The following is a 15,521-nucleotide window of genomic DNA, read 5'->3' on the forward strand; positions in this document are numbered from 1 at the left end:
TCTTCTCCATGGACCTCACTGTGTACTCAAGAGAACATCGAGGAGCAGAGAAAGAGACCAGCGAAATCCTCCCTCCCGGAAAAAGCACCCCTGCAGGAAAGGCACAAAACCCAATCCAGATCCTTCTCTGTCTCCTGTACACAACAAAAGTCTTAAGGCATTGGGGGAAATGCAGCAAACCTGTCATCATTAGCACACATATGAAGACTCATTGCACCTACAGATCAAGAAAAGTAAACAGGAAAAACAAACAAGGCTATCTACCATGGAGCAGGAGCAGGAAAATCCTTGAATCCTGACCATCAGACATCTCCCCTACTGGTAAGGATGGGGAGTAGGAACAATGAAAAGTCCACATCTCTGAGACCCAAGGATACACCGGCTATCTACCATGGAGCAGGAGCAGGAAAATCCTTGAATCCTGACCATCAGACATCTCCCCCAGTGGTAAGGATGGGGAGTAGGAACAATGAAAAGTCCACATCTCTGAGACCCAAGGATACACTACCTGCCTAAGACTGAATCTGTACCAGAACACTAGAGAACGCTCCCCACCCCCGACCTCCTGGACCTCTTCACCATGTTAGCAAATGTCCAGTAACAAGTAAGAACACTTTGCTGGGGGTGCGGGGGCAAGACCGTGGAATCATAAAGGAAATACCTAAAACTGATCAGCTATTAAGAAAAGCTCTCTAGCAGCCCCTCCCCTAAGCAGAAGGTCATATTAAAGGAATCTGAAGCCTGATGTGTGCTAAGGGTAAACCTGGCAACAACAAAATTCAAGCAGCTAAACTCCTCAGTAGATGGATTCAATCCCCTTCATTAAGGGCCCAGCAAAAGAAGAGATGGACTCATTTCCAGACATAAATATTATTTATTTCAGTCTCTACTGTTTTACATAAGGCGTTCACCTCTAAACCAAAAATTATATGATACACAAAGAAGCAACGAAAAACAACACATAGTCGATAGACAAAGCAATCAAAATGGCCAGACTCATATGATACAGATGTTGAAATTATCAGAAAGGGAATTTATAATAATTATGATGAATTTGTTGAAGACTTGGGTGGACAAGCTAGACAACATGTGTGAACGCACGTGGAATTTCAACAAAGTGATAGAAATTTTAAGAAAAGATTCAATGGAAATGACACAAATGAAGAAGAATCCCTTTGATGCATTAATTTGTAGATTCAATATAACTGAGAAATCAGTGAACTTTAAAATAGCTTAACTGCACTTACCAAAAATAAAACAGGCAATGTGCCAATGAACTTTAAATACTAACATAAGCATATTTAACTGCCTTTATATTTTTTTTCCAATATACTGGAGAAACTTTATAAAATGTACTTAACAGTATGAATAAGCCTAAAACTATTCCTGGCACATAGTAGGTACTCAATAATGTTTACTGAAAGAATCACTGCTGTTTGTCAATGACTAAATTTAGTCGTTAATGAGAAAAGAGAGATAAAATGGGAAATCACTTACTATAATCTATGGTAAATTGAGCAACTCCAGAACCGGGATAGTAGGAGCCCTTCTCCACAGTGACGAAGCAATGCTTATTTTGATTTTCTTGAATAATTTCTTTTACTCCTGAAGCTCCTTGATTCATTAAATCCCAGCCTCGTATACATCCATCTAGACGAGCGTTAATCTAACAAATTAAAATATAGGTCAAGGAGTGCATTTTAAGTCACAAAAGTCAGACTGATAAGTGGCTTACTTGATTATAGGTATAGATTTTCATTTAAAGGAAAAGTCCTTTCCTTGATGACATTTTAAAACAGTTTACGTACTTTTGAGTTTTACCTAAATTTTTCTTTTCAGTGTCCTTCAGATGGACAGTGTTTTTCAGTCTGAGTGACTTTATGACATTACAGGACTCCAGTGGGATCCTAATAACTGTAACACCTCTAGTCCCAACTGCTTCTCTATGTCATTCGGAGGTAATCTTTCTGCTCTTGAGTTCTAAGAGGGTATTTCAAAAAGTTCATGGAAAGATTAATATTATCTTTCAATTCTATTTTTTCATGAACTTTTTGAAGTACCTCATATATATGCTTCTAGCTGTGGCCCTGGGATCTGTTTTCTGTTTTTTGTTAGATGCATTTACAACATAGGTTTGTCTTGCCAACCATACTCTAAGCCTCTTAAGGAACAAAAATGTTTGCATATTTTAGCCTCCACCTAAACATCCAAAAAGGCTTAAGGCAACCATTTCATAAATGGTTGATTCTTTTTGAATAATTTATTTTACTTTGAAAGTGTCTTGATTTATGAACAGACATATTCATTCTGACATGGGCTAACTAATTCAGGTTTAATAACATATCATAGAAATCTTTTAAAAGTTAAAGTAACTATAAATTGCCATGAGTGAAAGATAGATATAAAATAGTAAATATTTAAATTACATCAGCAAGTGCATCTGGCAGGCCCATGACTTCAAATGAAATTTTTAAAACTCTTCAAGGACTGTGATTTGTCTCCTTCATGAAACCTATTCCACAGTTACTAGACAAACATATTCAGAAAATCATCTATTATATCTAATTTAAATTTGTGACAGGCTGCAGTTATATCCTCAGTAAAGATGTTTAAATAATAAGTTCCATCTTATGTGCTATCCTTAACCTTCCATATTTAAGTCCTAAAATAGACCTGAGAAAGTCTTTTGACTGGCTTCTACAAAATAATGTAATTTTGGATTCAAAAATATATATTTTTATATTTAATGGCTAAGTATGAACTATTATGATGTTAACCCTGAATTGACATTTGAGAATTTAAACAATCCACTTGTCCATGAGTAATGCTAGGAATTTAAATGGGCACAAAAAGACTACATTCATTTTCTCATTTCCTTAATATAGTTTCGAGGTCATTAATGTTATTTTTCCATGTTCAATACAAGCTGTCACACTTGGTATGTTTAAAAAAATAACTTTTATTGACCCTCAGAAAAACACATTGTCAAACCTATGCCAACCAAAAGGAGTTCATTCTTGATGAGTGATGAAAGTTTGGATCATTACCGGTCTAATGAGTGCATTTTCCACTTTCCGAGGTAATCCTGCAAAGTATACTTTGGCTTCTAGAAATCTATCTGTAGTCTTAAAAAGGCTTCCAGGTTTATTTATATTCATCACAGCTTCTTTAGCTATTTTAACACTAATACTATGTTCTAATTCTTCCACCGACACCTACAAATAAAAATACAAAAATTACCAAACAACCAAGCATCACTACATGGCATTTGAAACAGTGGAAGTGAGAAATATTGTTATTATTCCAATAAATAATTTTCCAGAATGATCATTTTAAATGTAATTATTAGTTTGTTCCAATCCATTTGGAATGCCAAATTACGATAAATGTGATAAAAATGTGTTTTAAAGTACTTGATCAAAAATTAAATGCACACTATTTTTAAAGTTTAAAAAATCAGTATTATTCTGTAAAGTTTAAACATTCAATTATAACATATGTCTATCAATACCAGTGTGACATAAAATTGACACTTTAAAAAAAATGACCCCAAGGGTTATGATACCCTTACCGGTCACAAAAAAAAAAACAAAAACAAAAAGAAAAAAAAAGTGAACCCAACAAAAGAAACAATCAACAGAGTGAAAAGACAACCTACAGAGTGGGAGAAAATTTTTGCCAACTATGCATCCGACAAGGGACTAATATCCAGAATATACATAGAACTCAAGCAATTATACAGTAAAAAAAAAAATGACCCAATTAAAAAATGGGCAAGGGAGCTGAATAGATGTTTTTCAACGGAAGACATACAAATGGCCAACAGATACATGAAAAAATGCTCAACATCACTAGTCATCAGGGAAATGCAAATTAAAACCACATTGAGATACCACCTCACTCCAGTTAGACTGGCTATAATGAAAAAGACGGTGAATAACAAATGCTGGCAAGGGTGTGGAGAGAAGGGAACACTACTGCATTGTTGGTGGGAATGTAAATTAGTACAACCACTTTGGAAAACAATTTGGAGGTTTCTCAAACAACTACAGATAGATCTTCCATATGATCCAGAAATCCCTCTTCTGGGTATATATCCAGAGGAATAGAAATCATCATGTCAAAGAGATACCTGTACTCCCATGTTTACTGCAGCTCTGTTTACAATAGCCAAGATATGGAACCAACCTAAATGTCCATTAATAGATGATTAAAAGGAGGGGAGGTGGGAGGGAGAGGGGCTAATGAGGAACTGGTCAACAGACACAAAGAATGATTGTGTATTGTAATGATGAATAAGCTAACTATACTGATCTAACCATCACATGTTGTACATGATTATTGAAAATCAATGTTGTACCCCACATGTATGTATAATAAAAATAAACATAAGTAAATAAAAAAATTTAAAAAAAATTTAAAAAGTGAACAGCTCTATCTTAAGAAAATTAAGTGTTCTTACTTTGCAATTGTACACATATGGAATCAATAATGTAAATAAGTTCTCAATATAAACTAAGAGAAATTGGTATTCCCAGTATTCTGTTCATTACATAACAATATATATTTTTTATTTTCAAAATTCAAAAGTTTTTGAGGTCATAAGGAAGCACATACACAGAATTAAATTGGGGTTTTCCAATTTTGAAAGTAGTTTGGTGTGAAGGTTAATTCTAGGTGTCAACTTGGTTAGATGAAAGAATGCCGAAAAACCTGGGAAAGCTATCTTTTTAGATGTGTCCATGAGGGTGTTTCCAGCAGAGATTAGTATGAGAGTCTGAGTGGATTGGGTGGGAAAGACCTTCCCTCAAGGTGGGTGGGAACCATCCAATCCACTGGGGTCCCGGAGAGAACAAAAGACGGAGAAAAAAGGGGAAGCTATCTGTTTCCCTATCTACTGGAGCTGGGATACACCCTTCTCTCCTGTCTGTGGACATCAGAGCTCGAGATTTCAGCTTTTGGGTTCCAGGACTTAAACCAAGGACACAATTGGATTCCCTAGTTTTGAGGCCTTTGGACTTGGACTTCGCTACGCTACTGGCATCTAGTTTGCAGACGGCCTATTGTGTGATTTCTCTTCACAATGGCATGAGCTAATTCTCCTAATAAATTCACTCTCATATATTTATAACATATCCTATTGATTCTGTCTCTCTGGAGAACGCTGATTAATATATTTGGGTTTTATAAAAAAAGGTTGGAAGTGATGGTAAACAACGGTAAAAAATCCTCCTGAAAGGGCAGTTTGAAGAACCATTGCTGCAATCACGCCATGTGAATCCGTAGCACACAAAATGCAAAGTCTTTTGCTTACTAATCAATAATGAAAGCCAAACAATATGCATATAAAACACAACTACAGAAAGGGAAAAACTCTTCTCAAAAGTAAGATAAATTTAGTAATATTTACAGATTTAAAGTTGGTCAACACTACATTCTTAATAGAGCCAGTCAGCAGCATCTTACTCTAATGACACCTCTTTTAAAGATGCTCCTCCTAACTTTGTCTCCAGGACCTGATTCTGGCTTGCTTCTCCTTCTACACTCTTATTACTCCTGCTCAGTCTCCTTTGCTGTATTCTCCACTTCTCAATCTCTACTATAAAGCCCCAGGTCTCAAGCCTCAGACCTTTTTCCTCTAGGCATTCAAGTTTTTTAAGTGAGACTCTATGGCCCACTCTAGGTCATTTGGAAAATCTGGTGGTGGGGAGAACTTTTAGGTGTCACGCTGAGTAGAAGCTATGCTGGCATTGCAATATACTAGACATCCTAAATATGCAGGATAATCATGTATAATAAAAAATAAAATATCCAGTATCCCACAAACCTTCTAAACATCCCTACTAGATATTCATGTAGGGAATAATCATGCTTATAATTATCTGAGCTTGTGCATATATAAGCATGAAATACTTGTGCCATTTTAACATTCATTAAATTTTTCAAGAATGCAGTAATCTTGCAAACCAAGGATGGACTGATGTTTCTTTTGTTTAGATCTTTACCAAGAGTTTCTCACCATTTTGGAAAATTAATATTATTGATGGCAACACCACTTATGCATTTATGGTATCTGAGTTGCTAAGAATGCAACACACCAGCATTAGTCTTTATTTGTAGCTTTCATGTTATTGTATGTATAGAAGCAAGTTTTTACAAGTATTATAGCTGTTCTTGAGAACTTATATATTGAAATACATATTATTTTCTTATCAATTACTTTCCTTTTATTTCTTTATATAATAGCTGGAGCATTATCTTGGTTTCTATTAAGTATACATGAAGGTAGCTTACTTTATTTATGCATTTCATTATAGGATAGTAAAGAAGAATTATATATATATATTCAGACATTGGATGAGATAGAATTTAGAATCACTGAACACCACAACCAATTTCATGGCCTTAAAAACCATCTTTCTGCTGAGTATTCAAAAGTTTGAATTGAAGCCTTAACCTTAAAAATAAGAATCCGACCACCCCTACCATCAGCATTTCAGCCAAGCTGCCACTTCTCTCCACTGTGTTATAACAATGCTCTCCTAACCCCATGTCCTATTCTACTCTTACTCTCCATGTACTTTCCACAAAGCCATCAGGTTCAGATCAGCATTATCTTTTAAAATGCAAACTTGATCATGTCACTTCTCAAAACCATCCAAGGCCTTCCACTTAGCATAAAATCCAAGTCCTCACCATGGTCCCCAAGGCCCTGGATGATCTTATTCCAGACTACATATCTGACCTCATGTTCTCTCTCTCATTCCGCCACATCTACACTAATCCTTGTGTTGTTCCTCAAACACACCAAACACATCCTCTTTCATAACACTGTACTTGCTGTTCACATGACACAGAATCATTTTATACTCCCCATATATTTCTCGTGACTTGTGCCCTTAAGTCTCCGCTCAGATCTAACCTCATCAGATACGCCTTTCCTGATTCTATATGCACACTGTCCTTATTTTCTGTGGTCTTCCTGTGTTTTTCTTTTTCCTCATAGCATTAATAACTATCTGATGTTTTTATTTGTTCATGCATTTGTTGTTTGCATCTCACCACTAGAATGCAAGCTCCAGAAGAGCAGTGACTTGTTTTATTCACCATTGTATCCTTACCACCTAGAACAAGGATTAGCAAGTGTTCAATAAATATTTTGTTGAATGAATTATAATAAAATTATAGATTTCCCACCAATATTAGGATCATACTCGAATATAAGATATAATCACTTATAAAGTAGAAATATTTATTTCCATGAGTCATAGTCATGCTAATTACTTAGTAATTACACAGCCTGTTATTTATCTGAATCGCAAAATAATATACCTTAATTTCTTTTAAAGTAATTTATTTCAAAATTAAAAATAATTTAAAATTAGTAAAAAAATGCTATTACCTGAATATTCCAGTTTAAAGATTAATTTAAATTAATACACTTGTCTATTAAACTGCTTACTTAAAAATATTTATTTGAAATAATTTGTGTGCTAAGTAAATTTCTCTGAAACAGTACAATTTATTATTGAATCATCAAGATTATAAGATGGTAAAAATATAAGACAGTCATAATATTTTTATAATAAAAGATGTAAAGTGAGAAAAAATCCTATTTTTTTGAATTAAGAATTTAAGAAAAACAGCCAGCATCACATTTATTAGCAGATTGAAGTTGTCCTCTGACTTGCTTATATGTGCAGTTGTCTTTTATTTTACTCTTTTATATAAAATAGTATTCAACTTATAAAGGAAGATTTTAATTAAAACATTGGCATGCCATTAAATAATAGTTTCTTTTAAATAAGTATCATAAACACAGGACACAAAACATATGGAACTGAATAGCTGCCTTCCAGTCAGCCCGGACTCCTATCTTTATGTATTTATACTGTTAAAATATCACTCAGAAACAGTTCTTTAGTAAACACTATCTGCAGCCCATAATGTTAGTCTCACAGGTAAAAATATACCTTCTTTATGCATATTATATAGTACCTGGAAACTAAGCTAAATTCTCCTTAAAACAGCTAATCTTTTCAAATTAGTTTTTTGGATAAAAATTCTACTTTTGCTCTTTTTCCAAAAAAGTGACTTTATAAGTAGATGACTTGGGAGTATTAGCCAGTAAAATGTGTTCTTCAGCACATTGGGGAAATAGCTGTATACATCAAATATCTTAGATATAGATGTAGTAGGAAAGATGTGGTAGCAAAGTTACACTAATGAGAGCAACAGAAGAAGCCAGAGAATTTTAGAATTTTAGAATTTCTCAGACAGTTGCATCTGGTACTGAGTAGACACTATTTTTTTAGAGTTAGGAGCCTAAAATCTACAATTGCCAAAGGACAAATACACCCCACCCCTCCCACATTTTTGGTGAACCACATCTGTGCCCCAACTGTGCTTTTAAATATCTCTACTGTAACATATTTCACATTACATGGTATTAGTACATAAGGCAGCAAAGTATTAAGCTCAAGAGCAAGGAAAATCTCTTGCTATAGATCTAGCACCTTGAACTCAGGAACTGAGCCCTTTAAAAATGCTCACTAAAAGCTTATTGATTAAATGAGTGCATGAATGGGTAAATAAAGGAATTCAAATAATTTAGTGATGACCTCATATGGCTTTTCAACAAAGACCTCTTGCCAGCTTTAGTAGGCATAGAAGGTGTCTCTTTTGAGTACCACATTCTAAGGTGCAGCTGATCTCTCAGCTATCCTCTGCTGAAACTAGCAATGACTCCACTGCAGAAAAGACTTCTTTCCACTACTGACTAGCAATAATCCCGTCTCCAAGAAAAGTCCTATTTAAATCCAGTTGATTAAAGTGCTATTTTCCATTATCAAAATAGACTATTTTTACGATTATATAAAAATGCTGGTTTCTAAGCACTCTGATTAATACCCACTTGTATACTATTTGTACACAATTGATTACTTTTTAAAAATTGATTATTTAATTCAAATTAATAACTTTGTCTATTAAAATGCTTACCTAAAGTATTTATTTATTTGAAATTGCATGCTAACTAAATTTCTTTGAAACAGTATAATTTATTATTGAGCCATAATACATGCTTATATTTAAAATCAAATTACCTTTTGATTTTGTTGCTATGTGTATTTCTCTTTAATTTAAAAAATATTGGTAGGAATTAAGGGTAGTTTTCCTTGATCAGTGGAATTGTTGCAAAAACTGTTATGCCTGCTAATAATCCCTGACCTACAAGGAAGACACTATTGTTCACCCAATGACAGACATTAAACAAAGGTAAAAAGTTAAAGACATAATAGCCCAAGAAAATAACTGAAAACAAAGTTATGGGAAATCCTAAATATATTAAGTGAGGGTATAATTTCCCCACTTGTTTCAAGGGTTTACAATATGTAGAATATATTTCATATAACATCAGATATATCCAAACCCATTTTGGTTTGATACCACTATAAAAATAAATTATGATTTTATACAAACTGCATCAAAGTGGGAAAATCTTTATGAAATCTTCAAAACATACCATATGCCATACACCATTATTAATAACTTTGCCTCCAGTTATGATTTTAGTTGTATATTCGTTCTTAAACTGAATTTCAATCTTTCCATCACGAAGTGCAATCAGGAACCAAGCTGAATGATCGAGAGATTCTGCATACAGTATAACGCCTTCTGAATCATATGTCCGGAAATCAAAATGAGCTGAAAATCTAAACAATGGACAAAGAGAAAGCCTTAATAGTGAGAAATATGGAAGGCTCAATGTATTATTATTTATTTTTGTACTAAAAAAGAGTAATGTGTTGTAAAAGCCAACTATTTATTTTATTCCCGGGAATGAATAAAAGAGAAGGGCAGAATTAAACTGCTCATGTATTATCTCTGCCTCTATGTGTGTTTAAAATCAAGTTATTGTGTTGTATTTTCTTGCTTATTCTTGGAGTTTTTTTCCCAGTAAACAGATGCTTTAGTAATTTTTCATCTTTTTTTTGGCATATGTTTTGAAGGCATCTTTCAAATCTTGAAATTAATACACACCTATAAATATTAGGCATGCTGTATCTCTCCTGGAACCTTTTATACACTGTATAACCTGACATTAAGATATGTGGATTTTTTTTCTATATCCATAAGTGATTAGTAAAAGATGTTATATTTCATGATTGGTTTATCCATCAAAAGGCATATTTTCCTTATGATTTCACATATGTCAGGAAGGAATCACTCACAGAGAACTACAAGATAGCATCTGGATAACTGCAAACATAATTAAGTCTTCATGTGCGGTAAGGAAGGTAAAATCAAAAACTTTAAAATGTATCTGTTAGCTTGATTTCAAAAGCTTTCCAAAAACCCTAGTTGCATAAATCACTGCAGTAGAGTACATGGAAGGAAAGCTTTAAAGATATAGTCTGGCCATGTGTTTAGGGGTATCTGAGTTCTGGCAATGCCTGTTGCTATTAACACTCTGGACATACATGTAGCTGTTACAGGGGAGAAAAATCTCAGGGATACTGGATTTAAAATAACATGTGTTGATACATTGCTCTTAGAACACCTTAATGAGAGAATAACCATTAAAGTTTCCAAGGGACCAGCAAACCAAAATGACTGAAAAAAGACAAACAGGAAAAAGGAAAAATAGGTTTATAACTATTAGTCATCTGAGTAAAGTTAATATAAAGGTAATTTCAGTCAAAGAGTCAGGACTTCAGATAATTGCTAAATAAGTCAAAAAGAAGTCCCACATCTTTATCCCAACATTTAATAGTAATAGCAATAGAGGCACCCTTTGCAATGGGGAACAGATCTCCTACAAATGGAGCAAAGAAAAGCTGATAGAATAAATTTTTTCATCTTTAGAATTCCAAGAAAATATTTGAAAGAGATAAAATATGGAATAAAGTATGTTGGATGAATAATAATGTAGCAAAAATTTACTAAACTCAGATAATATAAAAAAGAACCATTTTGCTTAGAATAAGGACTTTCCTCTTTCATAATTATCTGAGTACTTTGCTGATGTGATGCATGTATTATCTTGCCAAAACCCAAATCTGTATATGCTCAGGATCTTCCAGAAGTTGATCCTGTTATGGAGATAATTTCCTTTCCTTTGTGAAATCATGCTAAAATGGTATTTCAAAGAGCTGTGTTCTGCATATTTTGTTTCTGGAATACATTATCAGCATACTGATTCATTACATTGGGGAACAATTCATTCTTTTTCAGAAGTATCACAGAGTGGAAAAAATAGAGAATTTGTTAACATTTGGGTACGGGAAGTATGTGATAATGCGAAATTGAAATGAAGGAATTTGCGAAAAAAAAAAGAAAAAGCACTAGCTGTTCTTTGTGTTGGTTACATGGGCGGCAATTTATAAAAATTCATCAAGCTGTACATTTACTATACATGTACATTTCTGTGCATACATCAGTAAAAAGCTTAAGCTAAATAAATAATAAACAAACAAATACTAAAAAAACCTAATTATTTGGCTAATTCTGATCCAATGTTAGGGATCAAACTGTTGTGAATAGTCTGTGTGAAATAAATAGTCCTGAAAGTGTCCGAAGGTATACTATAATTAACTTTTTCTCATAGCAAGAAAGGGTTATCTCCAATCTATATCACCAGAATATATTATTTGCTCTGAGATGTTAAAGGGGAAAATCAGGTATTGGGGGATACGGAGTGTTGAAGGAACACAATTACATAAGTGAATCAGAATAACTTTCCATGTTCCTTAATGAAAATATTTCTGTGAATTTAGTTGATTTATTTAGTGAATATATTCACTCGTATATCTAACAAATTAAATTCTAAGCATGCATACTTATTTAATTAAAATATCTTAAAATTTAGACTCTATAATGAGTCTGTTTTCCTCCCACTATCCCAATAAAATTCCAGTTTCTTTATTCTAGTTCCAACAATGTACAGCTCTGAGAAAATTTGATAAAGTAAAATCATGACCCCAAAACATAAGCAACTGCTCCCTCCCTAAAGTCAATTTAACTATAGGAATTACAGATAAAGAATTCGGACAGCCAAGTAAAGTCATGTAATGCATTTCCTTAAAATACCACTTAAGCATCTTATAAATTTTCCTTAATTTTGAATATAACGATATTCTAAAAGCAATACTTTGAGTATTTTCTCATTACAGTACTTAGTTTTTATAACATTTATAAAGAACAGTGACAATTTCACAGGTACATTAAATATACTTTCCCAGCTTCTTGGTAAGCATGTGTTCACTTTCAGAAAAGGAAGAAGGATGAAATAAGGTTAAATGATCATTGTGGAAAGTCAGCCTAGAATGTCCTGAAAAGTTTCTAGCATGAAAATTACATGTGTGAAGGAGTGAATTAACTTTAGGACTCGCCAAATCATCTGATTGATCATACACTTAGATTACCTGATTTATAGTACAACTTCATACATTTCAAATTTTTTCAGTCACTTTTCTTACCTTCTTAACCTCTAGAAATTATCATTGACATTGGTTGCTCACCTGGTGATTGCTGGCAATCGAAATTTTAAATATAAAACAACCCCTACAAACTGCTCTGCCAAGTAAAGTAATTCATAATTTTTGTCAAGGTTCAAAGGAAGGCACACTGGAACTGCCTGGAAAAAAAGAAACAAAACAAACGAACAAAAAGCATAGGTTATTGCTTGGTGTTTGTGTCAGGGTGTGCATCTTTTCTCTGGTTCCCAGTGTATGCTTTGTGAAACACTAAAATAAAGAATACCTTTGGTAATAATAAAGCAATATCTTTCACTTCCTTGCATAGTCCATCAGTACTACCTCCATGAATACACGTGTTTTAAAGTCTCGTTCAATGTGTATGGCTTTAGATTTTTATCTTTAATATTTCCTTTGCAAATCTCATTCCTAAACACAACTTTTTTCTTCAAGTACCAACATGTATCTCAATTGTCAGGTATAATACCTTCTATGAAATATATCTGAAAATTAATTTTATTTGGAATCAGAAATAGGTACAAGTATTAATGTACCAATAAACAGCACCTAATTCATTCACCCATTCATTTATTAAGCAAAAGTTTTCTGAGAAAGAATGTGCTATCTAGATAGTACAGGGAATACTGGAAAACCTGGAGGGAATAAATAACATCTTAGTCCCCAAGGAATTTACGAGAAAGTGATTTAGAGTCATCGCATCTGGTATCAATTTTTTTTCTAAGAGCGAAAACAAATATTAAAAGGGAAAGCTTTTTAGGGATAAGTTCTTGGGCACATATATGGGTATTTTGAAGAGAAGGGTGTACATAAATAACACTTTATTAAATATAAGCCCAGAAATAACATTTTCATTTCCACTTAGAACTTCAATAAATCTATTCCAAGGCTATATATTGATATGTAGCTACAAAAAAAACACTGATATAATAAGGAATTAAATTACAGAATAGACATTTACACAGTATGGCGTTTCAATTAAGCATCACCAAAATTGTACATTTCTGTGCATACATACTTCAGTAAAAAGCTTAAGCTAAATAAATAACAAACAAACAAATACTAAAAAAACCCATATGTATATGCCAACTAGCTTACTTTACCTCTTTACCAAGTAGGTAGCATAATACTGAATGTTACATTTTTTTCTTGACATATACAGCTTTGTCTTGGTAACAGATATAGAGGTATGTATATACACATAGTTAAATCATTATTTAGGAATTATTTTTATGGTCTGCCTCATAATCATTTATAATTTGACTGGTTGAAAAAGAAAGACGCAAGAGTTGGAAAGATCACGTGAAGGAACACATGATCCTTATTTGGAAAAATAAAAGAGCTTCATGATGACCTGTTTATTTTAGTGAAGGGAAACTAAAACCCACCCCAAACATTCAATTCCTAAGTCAAATATGCACTAAATCTGAGTAACTAAAAGAAAGTTCGAGAGACAGATTTACAAAGTTGATCTCTCTGAATTTTGATATATTTAAACCCCACTAAACACTATTCCAACAAAGTTGTTTCCACCTGAAAGTTTATAAGCGCTCTTACAAGAACTATGTGCGGAAGGCATGATCAGCTTTGTCAGAGTAGGACACAAAAAAGTAGACACTGTAAAATGTTTTCACTAAAGTTTCTATGAAAGATTTTTTTCACAAAGAGGAGTATTAACCTCAGCTTTTCTTGGTTTCTTAAGCATACACTTTGTACTTTGTAAATGTACAGGCTATAGGTGAGTACTCTGTAAATTGTGACCCGGGAGCCTTTTTTTTCTTTTAACCCAGCCACTAATTATCCCCAATGTTTACTAATCACATGACTATAGTTAGTAAATACATTATGACTCATGGCCTGCTTAGAACTATAGCAATTATTGTAGGACATCTGTATTTTCCTGACTTACCTCAGCTATGTGGAAATAAGTACCAGGATCTCTCATTTTAGAAATGAGATGAGAAGTTTACCATTGTGAAATGTTTACCTCACAACTCTTCTGATCTTGGGCAAGTTTGAATCCTTTCTTCCCATCACAATAACAAGAGTAACCTCCAGGATAATTGACACAAAGTTGAGCACACATGTTTTCAGAGCATTCATCTACATCTGGAGTAAAAAAAGAACATAAAACTTAATATCTCCTAAATGTTCAATCCAATAGGCAGAAGAGTATTCTGATTTTACTATGAGATAATCAATGATAATAAATCCTTAGGGAAAGAAATTCCTATGATATCAAGTCACATTTAAACAAACAGATGACATGGAAATTTAGATGTGTTACAGGGTAACTCTTATTTATTCATATAATTGAAACAATTTTAACTTACAGCTTACGGTAAGTAATAATTAATAAAAGTATAACCATGATATTAATTTTCTGATTTTTAATATGAAGGAAAAAAAGATAGAGAATTCAACTTAACTGGAATTTCTGATTATATGAATTTCATTGAGATTATTTCCCAATTCTTTGCTTTAAAGAAAAGGAAAGGGAAGAAAATGGGAAGGGAAAGGGAAGGTGAGGAGAAGGTAGGAAGGAAAGAAAAGGAAAGATGGGGAAGGGAAAGGAAGAAAAGACCCCTCTCACTGAAAGTCAATGCAACTGGGGATGAAATGACAATATCAAGAATATTTGGCTTTTCATAATGCAATAATCAATAGTGGCAAAAAATTTAAATACATATCTTTTATTTCTTAATATCTTTTTTAAAAAAAAAATCTCATTGTGATATTTCCTCCCATATTACGAAATCTTCTATATGGTCCTAGTCCCCACACCATATTTTGATAAAATCATTCTTGAATATCTGTAATAATATGCTTAAGCTAAAGTGCACTTCAGAGCTACATACGATCCTTGACACTGTCATTGAATGCAACCTGTGATCTTTGAAAATTCCTAAATTCACAAGTACTAGTGTGACATATATGTTCTCAAAATGCTTTAAAATAGTTCCCCCAAATTAGTGATCCCTCCATAGCATTAAAATTGCATGATATAGAATTAAATTTAGATATACA

General features: G+C 33.2%; 1 protein-coding gene across 1 annotated transcript in view; it reads right to left on the bottom strand.

Annotated features, from left to right (window-relative positions):
- Nucleotides 1-15,521, bottom strand: part of PROS1 (protein S (alpha)) — a 75,742-nt gene that overhangs the window by 9,157 nt on the left and 51,064 nt on the right. Inside the window, exons 8-12 of the mRNA XM_008569154.1 lie at nt 14,482-14,603; nt 12,522-12,637; nt 9,524-9,713; nt 3,048-3,215; nt 1,498-1,666 (exon numbers count right to left, since the gene is read on the bottom strand). Coding sequence (XP_008567376.1) covers nt 1,498-1,666; nt 3,048-3,215; nt 9,524-9,713; nt 12,522-12,637; nt 14,482-14,603 — 765 coding nt within the window. The remainder of the gene's footprint in view (nt 1-1,497; nt 1,667-3,047; nt 3,216-9,523; nt 9,714-12,521; nt 12,638-14,481; nt 14,604-15,521) is intronic.

The sequence above is a fragment of the Galeopterus variegatus genome, unplaced genomic scaffold (assembly GCF_000696425.1).
Source record: "Galeopterus variegatus unplaced genomic scaffold, G_variegatus-3.0.2 Scaffold470, whole genome shotgun sequence".
NCBI lineage: Eukaryota > Metazoa > Chordata > Mammalia > Dermoptera > Cynocephalidae > Galeopterus > Galeopterus variegatus.